We start from the raw sequence: 16478 nt of genomic DNA, 5'->3' as shown, positions 1-16478 counted from the left end.
TTCCCGTGTCTCCTGGGGGAAGGTGAGCTCAGGGGAGCTGCAGGGAGGTGGGCTGAGAGGGGCATCCGCTGGGCCTCTGTGGGGACGGGGTGGCCCCTGCTGGGTTAATGACTTGCCACATGTGTGGGGCTGGGAACGTGGCTCCTGCCCCCACCCTAACTGCCTGCCCTTCCTCTATCACCCACCTGCCCCTTCCTGGATCCTCCTCCCACCCCACCCCAAACCCTGCTCTTTGATGAGATCATTATCGGGGGCTCCTGGGCTATTGCCAAGGGGCGGGTTTCGGGATGTGGGCATCTCTAACCAGTTTCAGGAGTGAGCGGCTAACCAAGCCCTGGGATTGCCGTGGAATTCTGTGTCCCCTCAGGGACAGTGTCCTCTGGACCCTGGTGCTGGGCTCCAGGACCCGCCACCAGCTGGAAAGGGGTCAGGAGCGGGGAGCCCACTCACCCGGCAGGTTAGGAGGCTAAGCCCCGCCCAGCTCTTCTGCAGGGGAGCCCAGAGCCTCACCTGGCGCCTGGGGCCTGGGGGGGGCAGGAAAGGGGGGCTGTTCCCACTGCTTGAGCAGGAAGTTGGGGTCACTGAGAGGAGCAGGCCACGTGAGCCTTGAGGAAGCAGAGGGTGGCCAGGGAGGGGCTTGGTGGGGACACGAAGGGGAACTGTGGCTGCCAGCGGGCTGTCCTGCCCTGGGAACTAAAGAGGAAGGAGAGACACTGCCCAGGAGGCCCCATGGAGAGCCGGCCTCCGCGGTGGTGGGCCTCGCCGGGCCCCCTCGTGGCCCCCCTCGCGGCCCCCTGGCTCCTGGGCCTGCTCCTGTGCCCCTGGACCCTGCGGCTCACAGGTACCTGTCTCCTTCCCGTCGCTGGCTCTGCACATCAGAGCCGCTTTCATCCCCGCCGCCGCCACTAATTCCCGTCTCCTCTGGGGGATTTGCTGGCTGCCTTTGAACTGCACACTTCACAGGGGAAGCCGGGCGGCACCGGGGATGTTTAGCTGATGCCTTGCAAGGTGGCTGTGGAGGGGGCGGCACTCCGCCCTCCGTGCCGACAGCTCCCTCCCAGCACCGCCTGACCTCCGGCCCTTAGACAGGGTGGGCGGGCACTGCTGTGCCAGCGGCCACGGGCACTGGGGTTGGTGCAGGGGTGAGAGTCCCAGGGACTCGAAGGTAGAAGCAGGACACGGAACCTGCCGAGTGGCAGAGCCGCCTCGGTGTTGGTGGTGGTGTTGCCGTGTCAGCCAGGGAGGGGAGGGGAGGGAGGCTGTAACCTGGAGCTCAGAACTGTCACTGTCACCAGGAAGGATGGCACCACCCCTTCCTGAAGCACAGCCAGAGGCCACGTCGCTATTTTACAACGGGAGCCAGACCTTTCCGGCGCCAAAGCTGTCCCCTCCTGGTCCCAGGCCCGCTTGGAAGCTGGGTGGCCTGGGTCCAAGGCAGGACCCGGGTGGGTGGCCTTGGGGTGAGTTCATCCAGGCCAGGGAACCCCCCGGAGTGTGCCTCGCCAGGACTGCCCACACTGGGGTCCCTTGTGCTCAGGGTAGCACTGACCCGAGACCACCCCTTCTCCCCCCACTAGATGCAGTTCTCTTTCTTCACCCAGACCTCCATGAGGGTCAGGGGCCGCCCCACGTCCCCCTCTGCCTGTCGCTTACGCCCTGAACAGTAGCAGCTGTTGTTACCATAAGTCAGCCTCTTCTGAGCTCAGCGCCCCTCGAGGCACCCTTGGGGTGCTGTCCCTACCGGCACCACTTAGGAACAGGGAACAGAGACTCAGGGCTGGGGAGGCCTGGGGGCTTGTCCGAGGCTTAGCGGGTGAGTAGAGGTCAGGTTCAGGGCTGGGTCAGCCTGAGCCCCGAGCTAGGACTCCAGGCAGTGGGCTCTGGGGTTCCACTCACCTTTCTTTGTAAAGAACTTTCTTCAAGGAAAAAAAAAAAATCTCCCCTCCTACCCGCCAGGGAGGCAAGAGCAGAATGCATGGTGCCTGCGGGGCCTGGAGGCCCGGGCCTGTGACATGTCTCCCCGAGTCTGGTCACCTGAGTCCCTCCCGCCCCCGGGAGCCGGGCCAGGGCAGAGACCAGCGGAAGAAACGCCGCTTGTTGGGGACTCTGCCTTTGAACTCACACTTAGTCATTTTTAGCGTAATTTCCCCAAGTTCCCATCGTTTCTGTTTGTGGGTCCGTCCTCCCCTAAAGGGCCCCGGGGACACAGCCTGGAGACTGAGTGGAGGAGACGGCAGTGTGAAGTGGTTTTGTAACATCTCGGCTGCAAACGAACGACAGATTTCCCCTGCGTTTGCAGTAAATCATGAAAAGAGAAGCTGCTCTTTCACAAGAGGGGAAGCCACCTGTGGTGTCCCAGGACCTCTGGGGGTGGCAGACAGCACCCTGTGCTCCTGGTCCCGCCCCTGCGGTCCTGTCCTGGGCTTTGCGCGTTTGATGAAGGAACTGCCGCTCTCACATCCCCTAACCCCCCAGACTCCAGCCATCCGCCTGGTGCAACCAGCTCCATCAACGCCCGCAGACCCAGCCCGCACCCCTCATCTGTGTCCCCAGGGGCCCTCGGGGAGTGTGGTCAGGGAGCCCAGGGTGAGGCAGGGTTGAGGCAGGCCCGGGGCGATCAGCCTGAGTTTGAGTCAGTTCTGCAGCTCCCCCCGGGACCCTGGGCAGGTTCTCAATGCCGCAGTGCCTCAGTTGCCTCATCTGGTAAATGGGTGTGATCGTAGTGCCTGCCTGCTAGCACGTCCTGAGAGCAAGTGGTTATGGCACATGGTCAGGGCTCAGAGAGGCAGTGCCCGCCAGGCTAGCAGAGCCAATCAAAATGCAAGATTCAGTGACAGGCTCAGCATCCGGGTGAGCCCACGCCCCTTGGGGTCACTGTGACCTTCCGTTGTCTCCAGCACACCCTGGTGGCACCTCTGGGCCTCTCTTGCTCCATTTTCTCAGAGGGCCCGGCAGCTGCCTGTGGTCTCAGGGGCAGCCGCTCTCCTGAGCCTGGACACCGGCTCGAGCCCTGCTTCCACCAGGCCTCAGCCACCCCCAAGGGCCTGGGGGCCAGGCAGGCCAGGGGCAAGTCCTGCCTTCTTCCACCGACTGCTGTGTGAGCTCAGGCAAGTCACTTAACCTCTCTGCGCCTCAATGTCCTCAACAAATGTCAGTCCCCTTTCTCTTCCTGGCCATCCCAGGGCCCTGGGCGGTGTTATTTCTCAAATATTCATTGAGGAGGACCAGTTCTAGGCACTGGGGGCACTGAGAGGTGAACAGGGCACAACCCCCACTCTCAGCCTGGGGAAACGGACTCTCCTGGAGTCACCCGATGCGGGTGCCCCCGGCCTCCGTTTGCGCTGGACTCCGGTCCTTTCTCCCTTTGACATGAGGAGCCGCCCGCCTTCCTTCTCACAGCTCCGGCCTCCGTCAGCGCCGTCTCCGCCTGTCACCTGCGTCTAATCCCAATGAAGAGCTTTGGAGGCTGGCAGAGAGCACCTCTCCGCTGGGGAGTGTCAGGGGAGGGGGGCTGGAGGGGGGCTGGAGCGAGATGGGGAGGAGAGAGAGCAGGTGGGTGGGTGGCAGGTCCAGCAGGGATCAAGGCTGGGAGGCCAGAAGGCAGAGCCGGGAGGTTTGACTGGAGGTTTGACTGGCGAGGAGCCGCGCTCGGCAGGGCGGTGGGATGGGTCCCGCGGGGCTGCCGTTCCGGTGGATTACAAGCGCCTGCCGGGCAGGGGTTCAGACGCCGCTGCTGGTCCTGTTGCCGCTGCTTTCTCTTTTTAAAGCGTGACACGTGATGCACATACAGAAAGCACAGCACACCTTCTGAAACAAAGTCCTGTGTGACCACACCAGGCCAAGGAGGAGGACACTCGGTGCCTCTGAGCCCCTGTGCCCCGGGCACCAACCCCCACCCCTTCGCTGCGTGTCCCTGCGGCACAGTCCTGCCCGCTTTTGGCCTTTGCACGGATGCTCAGAATGATACCGCGAATCTTCCTTTGTGGCGGCTTCTTTCATTCAGGGTTGCGTCTGAAGATCTATCCAGTTGATGGTGTGGCCGACGTTGGTTCATTTTTATGGCTAAAGAGCAGGGGTTGTGAACCATAGCCTGTGGCTAAGCCCAGCCCACGGCCTTTTCGTATGGCCCCTGAGTTATGAATGGTTCTTAGATTTTTTAAAAATATTTTTTAATTGATTTCAGAGAGGAAGGGAGAGGAAGGGAGAGGAAGGGAGAGATAGAAACATCAATGATGAGAGAATCATGGATCGGCTGCCTCCTGCACGCCCCACACGGGGGACTGAGCCCGCAACCCAGGCATGTGCCCTGATCGGGAAGCGATCCGTGACCTCCTGGTTCATAGGTTGACGCTCAACCACTGAGCCATGCTGGCTGGGCTGTTCTTAGATTTTTTTAAAAAAATATATTTTATTGATTTTTTGCAGAGAGGAAGGGAGAGAGATAGAGTCAGAAACATCGATGAGAGAGAAACATCGATCAGCTGCCTCCTGCACACCCCCTACTGGGGATGTGCCCGCAGCCAAGGTACATGCCCTTGACCGGAATCAAACCTGGGACCTTTCAGTCCGCAGGCCGACGCTCTATCCACTGAGCCAAACCGGTTAGGGCTAGATTTTTTTTTTTAATGGTGGTGGTGGGGGGGCGGAAATCAAAAGAAGAATATTTCACGATATGTGAAAATTATACTGTAGTCACATTTCCGTGTCTGTAAATAAAGTTTTATTGGAACAGAGCCACCCACATCGTTCATAGATCACCTAGGACTGCTGGCGCCCTGCGTCGGAGTCAAGTCTGTGCAATAGAGGCCATATGGCCCGACTATTGCAAAGACTCTTCACTGGCCCTTTACGAGCTCGGCTGTCAGCGCCTGCTGGGGAGCGGCCACTGAACGGCGATGCCGCCATCTGTGGAGTCATGATCCACGTTTCAGGTGCTCCCCCCCCCCCCGGGGGCTGGAATGCACGTGTGGTCTCCGCGCACACGTGTGTGCGGTGCCTCCAGGGACACGTTCCCATTGGGGCTGCTTCTCTCGGGCTGCCCGCCTCCCTGGTGGACGGTGAGCTCCCAGAGGGCAGGGTGCCCCGCATGGTGCTGGCACCGGGAACATGTATGGTAACAGGACGATTTCAGCGCCTCAGCGACAGGCCACCCCCCAGGGGTTCCAAGCGGGTGGAGATCGATGCCACCAGGGGAGGCGCCTGGGCCCGGGGGGTCCTGGTGTGAGCCTCCCGGCCCCCTGAGCCTTAGGCTCCGCTGGGCACAGGTGGAGAGACCGGACCCTCGTGTCTGGTGAGGGGGAGAGTGGACGCAGGAGGGCTGGGCAAACAGGGACCTGGAGCGGGATCTGCCTCTCGCCCACTCCCTCGGACCCTCCTCCTGCTCCCTGCTCTGTGGGTCTGGCGGGGCCACCCTGTGGTGGGAGTGTGGGTGTCAGGCACTGGGATGGGGGTCCATGACAGAGAATGGGAGGGGCAACTGAGTCAGCTGTGAGGGGAAGGGGGGGGGGGCTAGATGTGAAATGGGCAGGCAACGCGGCTGGCCCCTGGTGAGGACAGTCTGCCGAGCCTGGGTCTGGGTCCTGGGAGACTGTGGCAAAGTCACCTGACCTCCTGGTGCCTGGCCTCTGGCCAGCAGCCTGGGGAGGCGCATCTAAGAGCCTCCGGGACTCCTCAGGGCGGGTGGGGGGGCCTAGGGCTGGGGACAAGGTGGTGTGGAGGGCTGGCTCCCCTCCCGCCCCGAGATGTGTGAGCTGCAGTGGGGGAAGGGTGGGGCCAGAGCTGGAGCCCCTCTGGGATCTGGGCCAGACCCCTGCTTGATGCTGATGGGCCGGGGGGAGGGGACCCTGCTGGAGCTAGCACAGCCAAGGGCGGGGAGTGTCCCCTCACAGCGCTCGGCCTAGGGTCAAGGGCACAATTCTGCAGGCCCTTGGCAGCACGTATTAAAATTAAAGGCCTGCAAACCCTGTGAATCAGCGCCTCCCCTTCTCAGACCCCACCCTAAAGAGCTAGGGCCCCAGGAGACAACCTATATATACGGGGCGATCCCCATGGGTCCCTGTGCACAGCCACAGACAGCGTCACACCCTCAGCAGGCCCTGGCAGCAGTGCGTTTAGATAAGACCCCCTTCCTCCCAGGCGGCAGCCCCCTCTCCCACCCCCACTTCTTTTTTTTATATATATTTTTATTAACTTCAGAAAGGAAGGAAGAGGGAGAGAGAGAGAGAAACATCAATGATGAGATAGAATCATTGGTTGGCTGCCTCTTGCACGCCCCCCACTGGGGACCGAGCCTGCAACCCAGGCATGTGCCCTTGACTGGAATCGAACCTGGGACCCTTTAGTCCGCAGGCTGACGCTCTATCCACTGAGCCACACCGGCGAGGGCCCGCCCCCACTTCCGAGCCTCTGGACAACTGCCTGCCCCTGAGCCTGTGCTCACTGGCCTGGAAGGTGCCCTTTCACCTGCCCACCTGGCGACTCCAGCCTGTCCGTCAGTCCGCCAAGGTCACACTCTGCTATTCCTCTGCCCACTCTCCCACTGACCAGCCCTGCCCTCAGGGTGTTCACCTGTGATCTGAGGGTGCAGGAGCTCCGAGGTGTGGGGCATGTCTGAGCTCACCTGGGGCAGGTGAGGGTGAGGACACCGCCAAGGAACAGGTACCAACCTTAAGAGGTGGGCCGTGTAAGAAAAGCCAGAGAAAGGGCACAGAGAGAAGGTGTGGGCTGGGGGAGCCTTGGAGGGAGGTGTCTGCAGGGCCAGGGTCAATGCCAGAAACTGCCGGAGCCACAGCTTAGTGACCTGGGTCTGTGCTGACCACCTGCACGGGGGAGGGCAGGAGACTCGGCCGAGGCAGGGACAGAGGCAGGGGGGACAGAGGCAGGGACAGGGGCAGGGACCAGGGGCAGGGGGGACAGAGGCAGGGACCAGGGACGGGCTGGCTGGTGGAGGAACCATGGAGTGGTTTTGGCGCGGAGGGGACGGGGGACGGATCTTGGGGAGGGAGAGATTTAGGGGAGTCAGGATAACTGATCTGGTGGAGGGTCCCCAGGAAGGAGCTGGTGTACGGACAGGCAGGGCATTTGTATGGTAACGGGGGGGGGGGGCGGGGGGGGCTGGAGGGGAGGGGCTGAGCCCGCAGGGGGAAGCGCTGAGGCCAGGGTTTGGGCGGCGGAGACTGCGTGGCCGTCCCCCGTTTCCTCCTGTCACATTTCTCCAGGAAGGATGATCGTGTTACTCCCAGTTCAGAAGCCCTCAGAGGCTCAGGTTTCCACGACAGGGTTGGCCCTCTGCCCCCCCTCTTCTACCCCCACAACCCTTTCTTTCAACTCCACCAGGCTCTTGAGTCTTCCCACTCGGCGCCCTGTTGGAAGACTTCTAGAAGCTTCACTCAAGGGCTTTCTTGTGCTTAAATCCCCCTCCCTGCCCCCCGCCCCCCTCAGCTGCCTCCTACTCTCCCTTCAAAGTGCACGTGGTACAGGGATGGGAGGGGAGATCACGTGTTCCCACTGTGATGCCAGGAGCGGGACTGCAGCGGTTCCATGTCCTTCTTGATCATTCTCTGTGGTGTCTGCAGTGAGCATGTTGCGCTTTAATAATGGGGGCGGGGAGGCTGAAGAATTTTAATTTAAAAACCAAGTAAGGGCCCAGCCCAAGGGCCGCCCCCAGCTGGTTGCCCGGGCCCCTCCTCTGGTCTCCGCAGCCCTGACTCCCTTCGTCCCCCACGTCCCAGCTGGCATTCAGCAGGGGCCCGGCCTCCCTGGTGGGAGTCCAGGTGGGCACCCCCCCAGGGGCACCCCGTGGGGTCCATTCCCCTCTCTCCATTTTTCCCACCCCCTTCAGCGGCAAGGAGCAGAACCCCGCTCCACCCCTTGGCCCTAAAATCATCCCCACCCCATCCTGACGCCCTTCCTCGAGGGTGGAGGGGGTGCAAAGGGAGAAGCAGAGGCTGCGGCCGCGCGGGTGGGGGGCCCACACCCTCAAATGAGCCCCACAGTTTGAGCAGCTTGCTTTTCCGACGGGAGGGAGGCGACGCCAAAAACACCCGTCAACACCGCGAGGCTCTTCCATTTCACAGACACCTGGCACCCTGCACTGGGCACCAAGGTCCAGGGTCTGGAGGCGTGAGAACTGCGGGCCACGGGCATGCCCCCCGGCAGCCGCCTCCCGAAGGCGGAGGCGGTGAAAGAGGTGACAGCCGGGCAGATGGCAGCGTTCCGTGGGCACCTGGCTCACCCCTCGCCATCCGCACGCTCTGTTCAAAGGCTGCCTTCCGGCGCCTGCCCCGCGTGCCTCCTGCATCAGCCACTTGGCCACGCGCCGTCCTGTTTGATGCGTGTCCGGAAGGACTGGCCTGGTCCGGCGGCATCCTGGTGTTCACGCTCAGGCAGACGGCCGGGCGCTGAGAGAAACCCGCAGCCCCATCTGCGTCTCCCCAGCAGCCCTCCAGGGGCCTTTGGAAGGAGGCCTGGCTCCGGAGATGCCAGGATTGAATCGGGGGCAGAACTCGGTGCCTGAAACACAGGCCGTGGGAACCGCTCTCCTCTGGAGCGGGGGAAGCGAAGCGCTTCCTTTACAATCGGCCCGAGTCGGAACGGACCCTTTGACCAGCCGTCGGGGCTCTCTCACCCTCGGCTGACCAGGCTGGCGCTCAGCGCATAGAGGGGACTGAGTCCCAGGCAGAGCGGGGCTGGGGCCAAGGCCTGGCCCAGGAGTGGGGGGTGGGGGAGCAGCCAGGAGGCCAGGAGAGCAGTGAGTGGGGAGGGAGGGAGAGATGGGGACGGTGCCAGATTCTGGGGTGAGGAGATGTCATCTCGGTGGTGAGGGAAGATGCTGGCGGGCCCTCCTTGGACAACCGGCTGCCCAGGACCAGTCTGTAGAGGCTCACAGGCCACCAGCGTCTGCTCTGGGGGCCGCAGGCTCTGCTGGAGCGGGGCAGCAGGAGGCACCCCCTCACGCGGCCGGGTCCGTTCTCATTGTCCCCAGACTCCTGTGAGCCGCCGCCGTGTCTGCCTGTTCGATGACCCAAGTCTAGAAAAGTGGCCTCGGGTTTCCGCTCCCTTTGAAAGGGCCGGTGCTGTCATTTGAAGTCTTTTCTTCGGCTTGCTTTGAGACGTTACAATTGCAGCATGGAGTCGTGGGTAAGAGTGGGGTTCAGGACCCAAAGGGACCCAGCTTAACATCCCATCACTACCCCTGAAACCTTTCCCTCCTCCAAGCCTCCTCCGAGCCTCAATTCCCTTCTCCAAGCAAAAGGGGAGTGTGCCCAGGATGTAAGGCCCCACCAGCCCGTGGCCAAACAGGGTGCCTGAGAGTGTGCTGTGCAGGGCGGGCTGTGCCCCCAGGAGTGGCTCCTGGGGGAGGTGCATGAGTCCTGCAGACGGAGAGCTGACCCTGACGCTCAGGGACAGCAAGGGAGCAGGAGGACCCTCTGAGTGTGGGAATAGCACGGCAAAGTCTCAGGAGCCTGGCAGCCTGGCGTCTGCGGGCAGTGATCCGAGGGCCGGGGCCGCCGAGCTGGGCTGTGCGGGGCCTGCAGACACGGCTGGACCCTCCAGGCCAGGACTTGCAATGTTTCTTTAAACGGTGGCCCGCAGTCCAAGGATGCACGTTATAGTGCGACCGTCTGAATCTGGTCGTGTGAACGTAGCAGAAACCAGGAGGTCACGAGCAGCGCCTTTACGCACACAGACTGTTCCGTGTTGTTGTTGTTCAGCTGCTTGTCTCGACCTTGTACATTGACTTCAGGCTCCTCCCTGGGTCTCCTCTGCGGCCGGGTCAGCTGGGCAGCTTATGGATCCCAGGGGCAGCGGGCAGGCTCGGCTGGGGAGCAGGGGGGCTTCCAGAGCTGTCGGCCTCAAACCCGCTGTTCAAGTGGCCGCAGGTTCAGAAGAACCGGCAAAGGAAGGAATCAGGCCGCCAGCGGGGGTAGGAAGTGTTTCCCAACACGGGTGACGGACAGCAGGGTGGGGCCTGTCACGGGGAGGCCTCGGGAGTCATCTGACTTCCTTGCCTCCTGCTTGTCCCGGGAACGGCCGGCTGGCCCTGCGGCAGCTGTTCCCGTTCCTGGCCCCTGTGGACCCCGACAACCCTCCATGAGCTTGACGTTGTTGTTCTCCCACGTTGCAGGGGAGACACTGGGCTTCAGAGAGGGAAAGTCACTTGTCCATGGTTGCACAGGCTTTAGGCGAAGGAGCAGGATCCAAACCCAGGCCTGCCTTTCCCACGCGCCCCTCCCCCGTTCCTGGCCAGGCCCCGGCTTCCCTGGGGCTGCGAGAAGTGAGGAATGGAGGACGCGCCATCCCTGGAAGTGGGGGTAGGCAGCGCATAGGGGTGGTAGCCTGTGCTGCCCCCCAGAGCCCTCTGCCCGGCAGTTGTATAGGGGGGGGGAGGGGCAGACACGGCGGTCCTAACAAACAGCCAAGTTCTCGGTGGCAGCGGGCTGGGGGGTGGCCTGGGGAGCGGGCCTCCCAGACATCAGGCTGCCCCTGATTTCCAGTCCAGCCCACCCCATGGACCCCACCCGCCGGGTGCGCCCCCTCTCTGCTCTGCACTCACGGCTCCCTTCCAGACGTTGATTCCCGGGAAGGTGCCATCTGGGGGCGGGGAGAGCCTGCCAGCCAGGTGCCAGGACAGCAGGGTTGGGAGTGGGGCTCCCTCGTGCACTTGCGTGCCACTCAGCGGCCCCACTGGGCTGTGCCAACGGGGCTCCCCTGGCTCTCCCTGCTGCTCAGCCCAGGAATCCGAGGCTCCCCCGTCCCCGACCCTGGGCCATTTGCCCCTCTCGGCAGCCCATGAGCAGAACCCTAAGGGACCCCGAGGCTGGCTCGCTGCCCGCCCACCTTGTCCCACACCCCCTTTGCCTGGACCAGTGACAGATAATGATGCAGCAGTCCCCGGCACAAGACGGGCACCACTCACTGAGCCATCCCAGCGGCACTCCCTCGGGACACCTCAGGCTCTGCGTGGGCTCCCTGCCGCCCCGGGGCTGTGGTGAGAAGCAGGCGCGGGCAGGCGGGTGCCCTGCGCTCTCCCGAGCCCCTTTCCCTCATGCCCAGCCTGCAGCCAGGCCCTGGGCTGCCTGTGAACATGTGTGCCTTCTGCCCGAAGCTGACACCGCGCCAGCCCCTGATGCCGGCCACACCGGGCTGGGTGCTGACTCCACTGCCTGGCCCGCGAGCTGCTTTTCTTCCTCAGCACAGACAACCTGGGTCCAAATCCCGGCTCCGCCACTTGGGAACTCTCTGGCCTCGGGCCCCTCAGGTCCTGGGGGTTTTCGTCGGCAGTTTTGAGGCTGCGTAGCTGCTGCGTGGGATGGTTGCGGTGTTGCGTTGACACAGGACATGTGTCACGCTCAGCCGGTGTTTTCACACATTGCCTCCCGCTCTGTCCTTGGGCCATTCCTAGCCCACTGTGCACACGTGTTTCTGCTTTCTTTTCTTCTTTTTTCTTTTTTTTTAAATATTTTTTTTTATTGATTTCAGAGAGGAGGAAGAGGGAGAGAGAGAAAGAAACATCCATGATGAGAGAGAATCATTCTGCAAGTCCCCCACTGGGGATCGAGCCCACAACCTGGGCATGTGCCCTTGACTGGAATCGAACCTGGGACCTTTCAGTTCGCAGGCCGACGCTCTATCCACTGAGCCAAACCGGCGAGGGCTCTTTTTTCTTTTTTTGTTAATCCTCACCCAAAGATATTTTTTAGAGAGAGTGGAAGAGGGTGGGAGAGACAGAGAGAAACATCGATGTGAGAGAGACACGTCGATTGGTTGCCTCCCCTGACCAGGGCCAGGGATCCAGCCTGCAACCTAGACACGTGCCCTTGACCGGAATCGAACCCGGGACCCTTCAGTCCGCAGGCCGACGCTCTATCCACAGAGTCAAACCAGCCAGGGCTGTGTGCCTGCTTTCAGTTTGCCGATGACGTCCAGACCAGGACACCAGCATGTCCCTCCCCCACCTCCCCGCCGGCCGCCCACCAGGCTCCCTCTGCTTCCCTGTGGGGACGTGGCCAGGGCAGGGAGCCCTCCAGGCCTCAGATGGGGGGCTGTGACCTCACCAGGACCCCTAAGATGTTTCTTGGAGGCACACACATGGTGGCTGAAAACGACTATGAACCTGCCGGCAGCACTGAGAGTAACTGGGGGACGCTCTGCTGCCAGCTGGGGCAGCCTGCACCCCGGAAGGACCAGGAGAGGGGCGGCTGGGCTGCTGGGCTCTGGGTCCGGGTCCGGGGTGCTGACACCTCAGTGAAAGGAAGGGGCAGTGGAGGCCACATGGCCAGGCCAGAGCCAGCACCCCGCTGTGCCAGCTTGGCTGGGACACAGGTCCGCGGAGGCCGCCTCACCGCGTCACGTTGTGGGGGCAGCGGGGTCATGGGATCTGAGTTCGCCTCTCTGTGCATTTTCACGACCCTGACCCTCTGAACGTAAAGTAACGACCCCCCCCCCCCACGCCCCGAATTGTCGAGACGGCGTGATTGCACTAGCAGATCCCACATCTCCGGAGGCACCCCACATGCGGGGAGCTCTGTAAGACACCGGCGATGTCTTCGGGCCGGGACAGACAGGAAGGTGGCCCCGTGGTGCCTCAGCGTGCCCCTCCCAGGCCTGAAAGGCCTCCCAGACACGCAGAGGAGGAGCAGGAGCCGGAGGTGGCGAGCCTCCGAGCGGCCCCGCGTGGCCGCCTTCCCGGTGGTTTGGGTCCAGTTCCAGCCTCCCGACCCCCAGCGGAAACACAGCCGGGGGCTGCGCTGGCGCCTGGCAGGGTCAGGCGAGAACCAAACGGGAGGACGCGGATGGAAGCGGCAGGGCTTCCCCCTACGGCCCGGCTCCGGGGCTGAGTAGGAGCTGGTGGGGGAGGAGGGGGATGTCCCAGGCCGAGGGGACAGCTGGCGGCAGCCGGGGGCTGCTGGGTGGGGTGAGTGATATTCATGTCACCCCTCTCACCTCTTGTCCTTCACGGCCCACCTGGGACCCCAGCCTCTGCACCCCACCCTGGCCCTGCCCCGTCTCACACAAACCCCAGCCCTGAGTCAAAGCTCCTTGTTTTGACTGTAATAGTTCAACGACGACGACGGCCACCCTGCAGCAGAGCCAGGGATACAGTCGCTGTGCCATCCGCGCCTGCTCCGCGGCCCGAGGGGAGCCGGGCAGCTCCGTGGGTTCCCCACGCGTGAGCATCGTCATGTGAATGACGGGCGACAAAGCCGACCCACTGTGACACCCAGACATGCCAGTCCGTTCCCTGGAACTGGCAGTGACTTTGGGGGAGGGGGTGTCTCTCTAGTTGCTCAATAAAAAAACTCAAAGTGTCAGCGTGGCTGGAGCTCGAGGGACTGACGGGTGTGAGGCCATCCCTGTCCTGTCCCCCCTCTTCCAGGGGCCCGCTCGCCCCCCGCCCCGGGATCCTGCTCGGGCCTGAGTGGAGAGACCTGAGCAGGAAGCAGCTGGCCTGGCGCCAGCCCCGCACTCCAGGCGGGAGCCCACGCCTGGCCTTCCCAACAGAATAAATCTCGCCGCTTCCTGTGCGCGTCTCAGACGCATGATCTTCTCCCGATTAACAACCTGGCCAGCATGTTCTTGGCTGCTCGCTGCCGACCTCAATTTAGAACTGTCTGTTGTTTGGCGGCCGAGAGGGAAGGTGCTGGGGGGACGAGGCGTGCTGAACCGAGCGGCTAGTACAACTGGGTCTGGTGTGGGAGGTGTCCCCGGGCCCAGCGCAGCCGCTGCCCGCTGCCCGCTGCCCGCTGCCCGCTGCCCGCTGCCCGGCATCTCAGGGGCCTGTAGGAGGCAGAGGCCCGGCCAGGCAGGCTGCGGCTTTGGGACTCTCAAACTGCTTTCCTAGGGTCGCTAATGGGGAGGAGGGGGGGTGTGGGGAAGAGATAGCTCCCACAAAACTGCCTTTGTAACCCTCCCTGAACATCATGGTCTCGGCCACAACGCCCGTGTGGACGCCTCTGTGTTGTGGGAAAGCCGCTCCCAGGCGGGCGCTGCTGGCTGTGGCCCCTAAAAACCTGGCGAGTTCTTCTCGGAGCTGGGCTTGGGGGAAAGCGTGTCTCCGGGGCCGGGCTCGCCTCCTCCTCCAGGTGGGCAGAGCTGGGCAGAGCTGGGCAGACCTGCCTCCCTCCGCGTGGCCGGCCGGGAGGTGTTCTTTCTGCCGGGAAGTATTTCTTCATTCTCTTTCCTGCTTCCTTCCTCCTCGCTTCTCACTGTCACCAGCTTTGGTTCTGCTCAGACCCGTGCTGTTGGGCAGGGCGTGGTGGGAACAGTCGGATCTTCTAGCTCCCCCCGCCCCCCCCTCCCGCCCCCGCCAGTGGCCGCTGCCTCTGAGAGATTAAAAGCTGGCCTGGTGGGGCGGGCGGGGCTCAGTGGTTGAGCGTGGACCTAGGAAGCAGGAGGTCACGGTTTGATTCCCAGTCAGGGCACAGGCCCGGGTTGCAGGCTCCATCCCCAGTGGGGGGCGTGCAGGAGGCAGCCAATGGATGATGCGTTCTCATCATTGATGTTTCTATCTCTCTCTCCCTCTCCCGTCCTCTCTGAAATCAGTAAAAATATATTTAAAGAAAAAGCGGGGGGGGGAAGCTAGCAGCTTGACCTCCCTGACCATCGGACCCCGCTTCTCTGGAAAACGTAGCTCTTACACACTCGGCCTTGGGTGTGTTGGGAGAGGGACCGTGTGTAAGGCACTGAGCACACCACCCGCTCGCCGCCAGGGCGTGAGGCGCGGGAGAGCCCGCCCTCCGGAGCAGGCGGATGGGAGTCAGCCACGTCTCCTTTTCCTTCCTCTGCAGGAGGGCAGTCGGTGGCCCACACTGGCCCCCCCATTCTGGCCTCTCTGGCCAACCAGGCCGTCTCCTTCGGCTGCAGAATCACCTACCCGTACACCCCAGAATTCAAAACCTTCACCGTCAGCTACTTTTATGTGAACCGCCAGGGCCAGGAGAGCGCCGAGGAACAGACTGGCTGCCAGCCCAGCGCAGGCCAAGAGAACCAGACCCACACCACGGAGTGCCGGGTCACCCCCAAGCTGCCCAGCGCATCAGCCACCGGCACCTACTACTGTTCCGTCCACTGGCCGAACTCCAGAGCGCGGGGCCAGGGCACCTTCATCCTGGTCCGAGGTGAGGCTCCGTGGCTCTTCCTGGGCAGAGGGCCCAGCGGCTTCACGCAGCAGAGTTTGGGGCACGGGGTCTAAAGCGGGGTGTGTTCGCCTCATCGTTCGCCTTTGGCTAAACAGAACCAAGCCTCCTGGAGAGCCCCTGCAGCGCAGGTGCCGAGACACCCACCTCGTGTGGCAAGGGCAGAGGCCTGGGGTGCGGGTCTGCCCCAGCCACCTCGGCCCCGTGCCCTCATGTCCTCCGGCCCAGGAGGGTGTCGGGGTCTGCACGTGTGTGTGTGTGTGTGTGTGTGTGTGTGTGTGTGTGGTGGCCTGGGAGTGAGCACTTGGCTCATGTACATCTTTCTGAGGACAGATTCCTAGTTGTCATCATGTTTTCCCAAAGGAGTGATGACACCAAGAAATTAACAGTCTGTCACCGAAGCCACGGTTCTCTGAGCTGCCCTCCGACTCCCACTGGTGGGGGCCGGGGCTTCGGAACCCCGAGTCCTGGCCATGGCTCCCAGTCCTGCTGCTTGCCAGGCTGTGACCTTGGGCCTGGTCTGCAGGGCCATGCCCTGCCTGTCAACGGCCTGTATGGGGATGAGCGAGACCTGCAGGCAAGGGCGGGGGCCTGTAACAGGATGTGCGTGATGAGCAGCGGACACTGATGTGCCGGCACGCGGTCAGCGCTCCAGCTCTGCGCCAGCCGGCGGGAGGGCGGGAGGGCGGGAGGGAGGGAGGGAGGGAGGGAGGGAGGGAGGGAGGATGAATGGCTCAGGGGAAGGGGCTGGGCTGTGCTCTGCACTGCTTCCCCAGCACCCCTCCCTCCGCCCCGTGCAAGCCAGGCGCCTGCCAGGCCCGAACAAACCATGCCCTCTGACCTCACCACACCTGCCCACATGACCCCGTCTCCCGTGCGGAGAAAGGAGGCCCGGGAGATGAGGGGACTTGCCTGGGGTCCCACAGGCAGCTCTCCGTGGAGCGAGCTCCCTGAGGCAGGGCCCTTAGGAAGCATCAGGCACTGACCCAGGAAGGGGCTCAGCCACAGCGTGTGTGAGGGGGAGGACATCGGGAGAGGCGGGAGTCTGGGTCCTTATGGGGGAGGGGTATAAGGGGGTCCTGGGTAAAGGGGACCAGGGATTGGGGGCCTGGAGGTTGCGGGGAGAGGCATCACTGACCCTTCTGCTTCCCTGCCTTCCTCCTAGACACAGGCTACCGAGAGGCCCCAAGGGTCCCCGAGAAGATCCTGCTCTTTAGCTTCACTGGCATCCTGGGTGCCCTGAGCGTCCTGGGCACGGCCTTGCTGCTCTGGAAGAAGGTAGGGATGCCCATGCGCCTTGGCACTGCCCCTTCGCCCCTCGCTGTTGCTGGGAATGCCCCG

General features: G+C 63.0%; 1 protein-coding gene across 1 annotated transcript in view; it reads left to right on the top strand.

Annotated features, from left to right (window-relative positions):
• Positions 1 to 614: 614 nt before the first annotated feature.
• The window catches only part of NFAM1 (NFAT activating protein with ITAM motif 1), a 30593-nt gene continuing 14729 nt past the window's right edge, over positions 615 to 16478 (top strand). Inside the window, exons 1-3 of the mRNA XM_080660829.1 lie at positions 615 to 841; positions 14790 to 15119; positions 16303 to 16415. Of these exons, the coding sequence (XP_080516955.1) occupies positions 730 to 841; positions 14790 to 15119; positions 16303 to 16415 (555 nt within the window). The 5' untranslated portion in view covers positions 615 to 729. The remainder of the gene's footprint in view (positions 842 to 14789; positions 15120 to 16302; positions 16416 to 16478) is intronic.

Source organism: Plecotus auritus (assembly GCF_963455305.1).
Source record: "Plecotus auritus genome assembly, chromosome: 3".
NCBI classification, from domain to species: domain Eukaryota; kingdom Metazoa; phylum Chordata; class Mammalia; order Chiroptera; family Vespertilionidae; genus Plecotus; species Plecotus auritus.
Note: the sequence above shows the minus strand (reverse complement) of the source record. Positions and strands in the feature narration are given on the sequence as shown.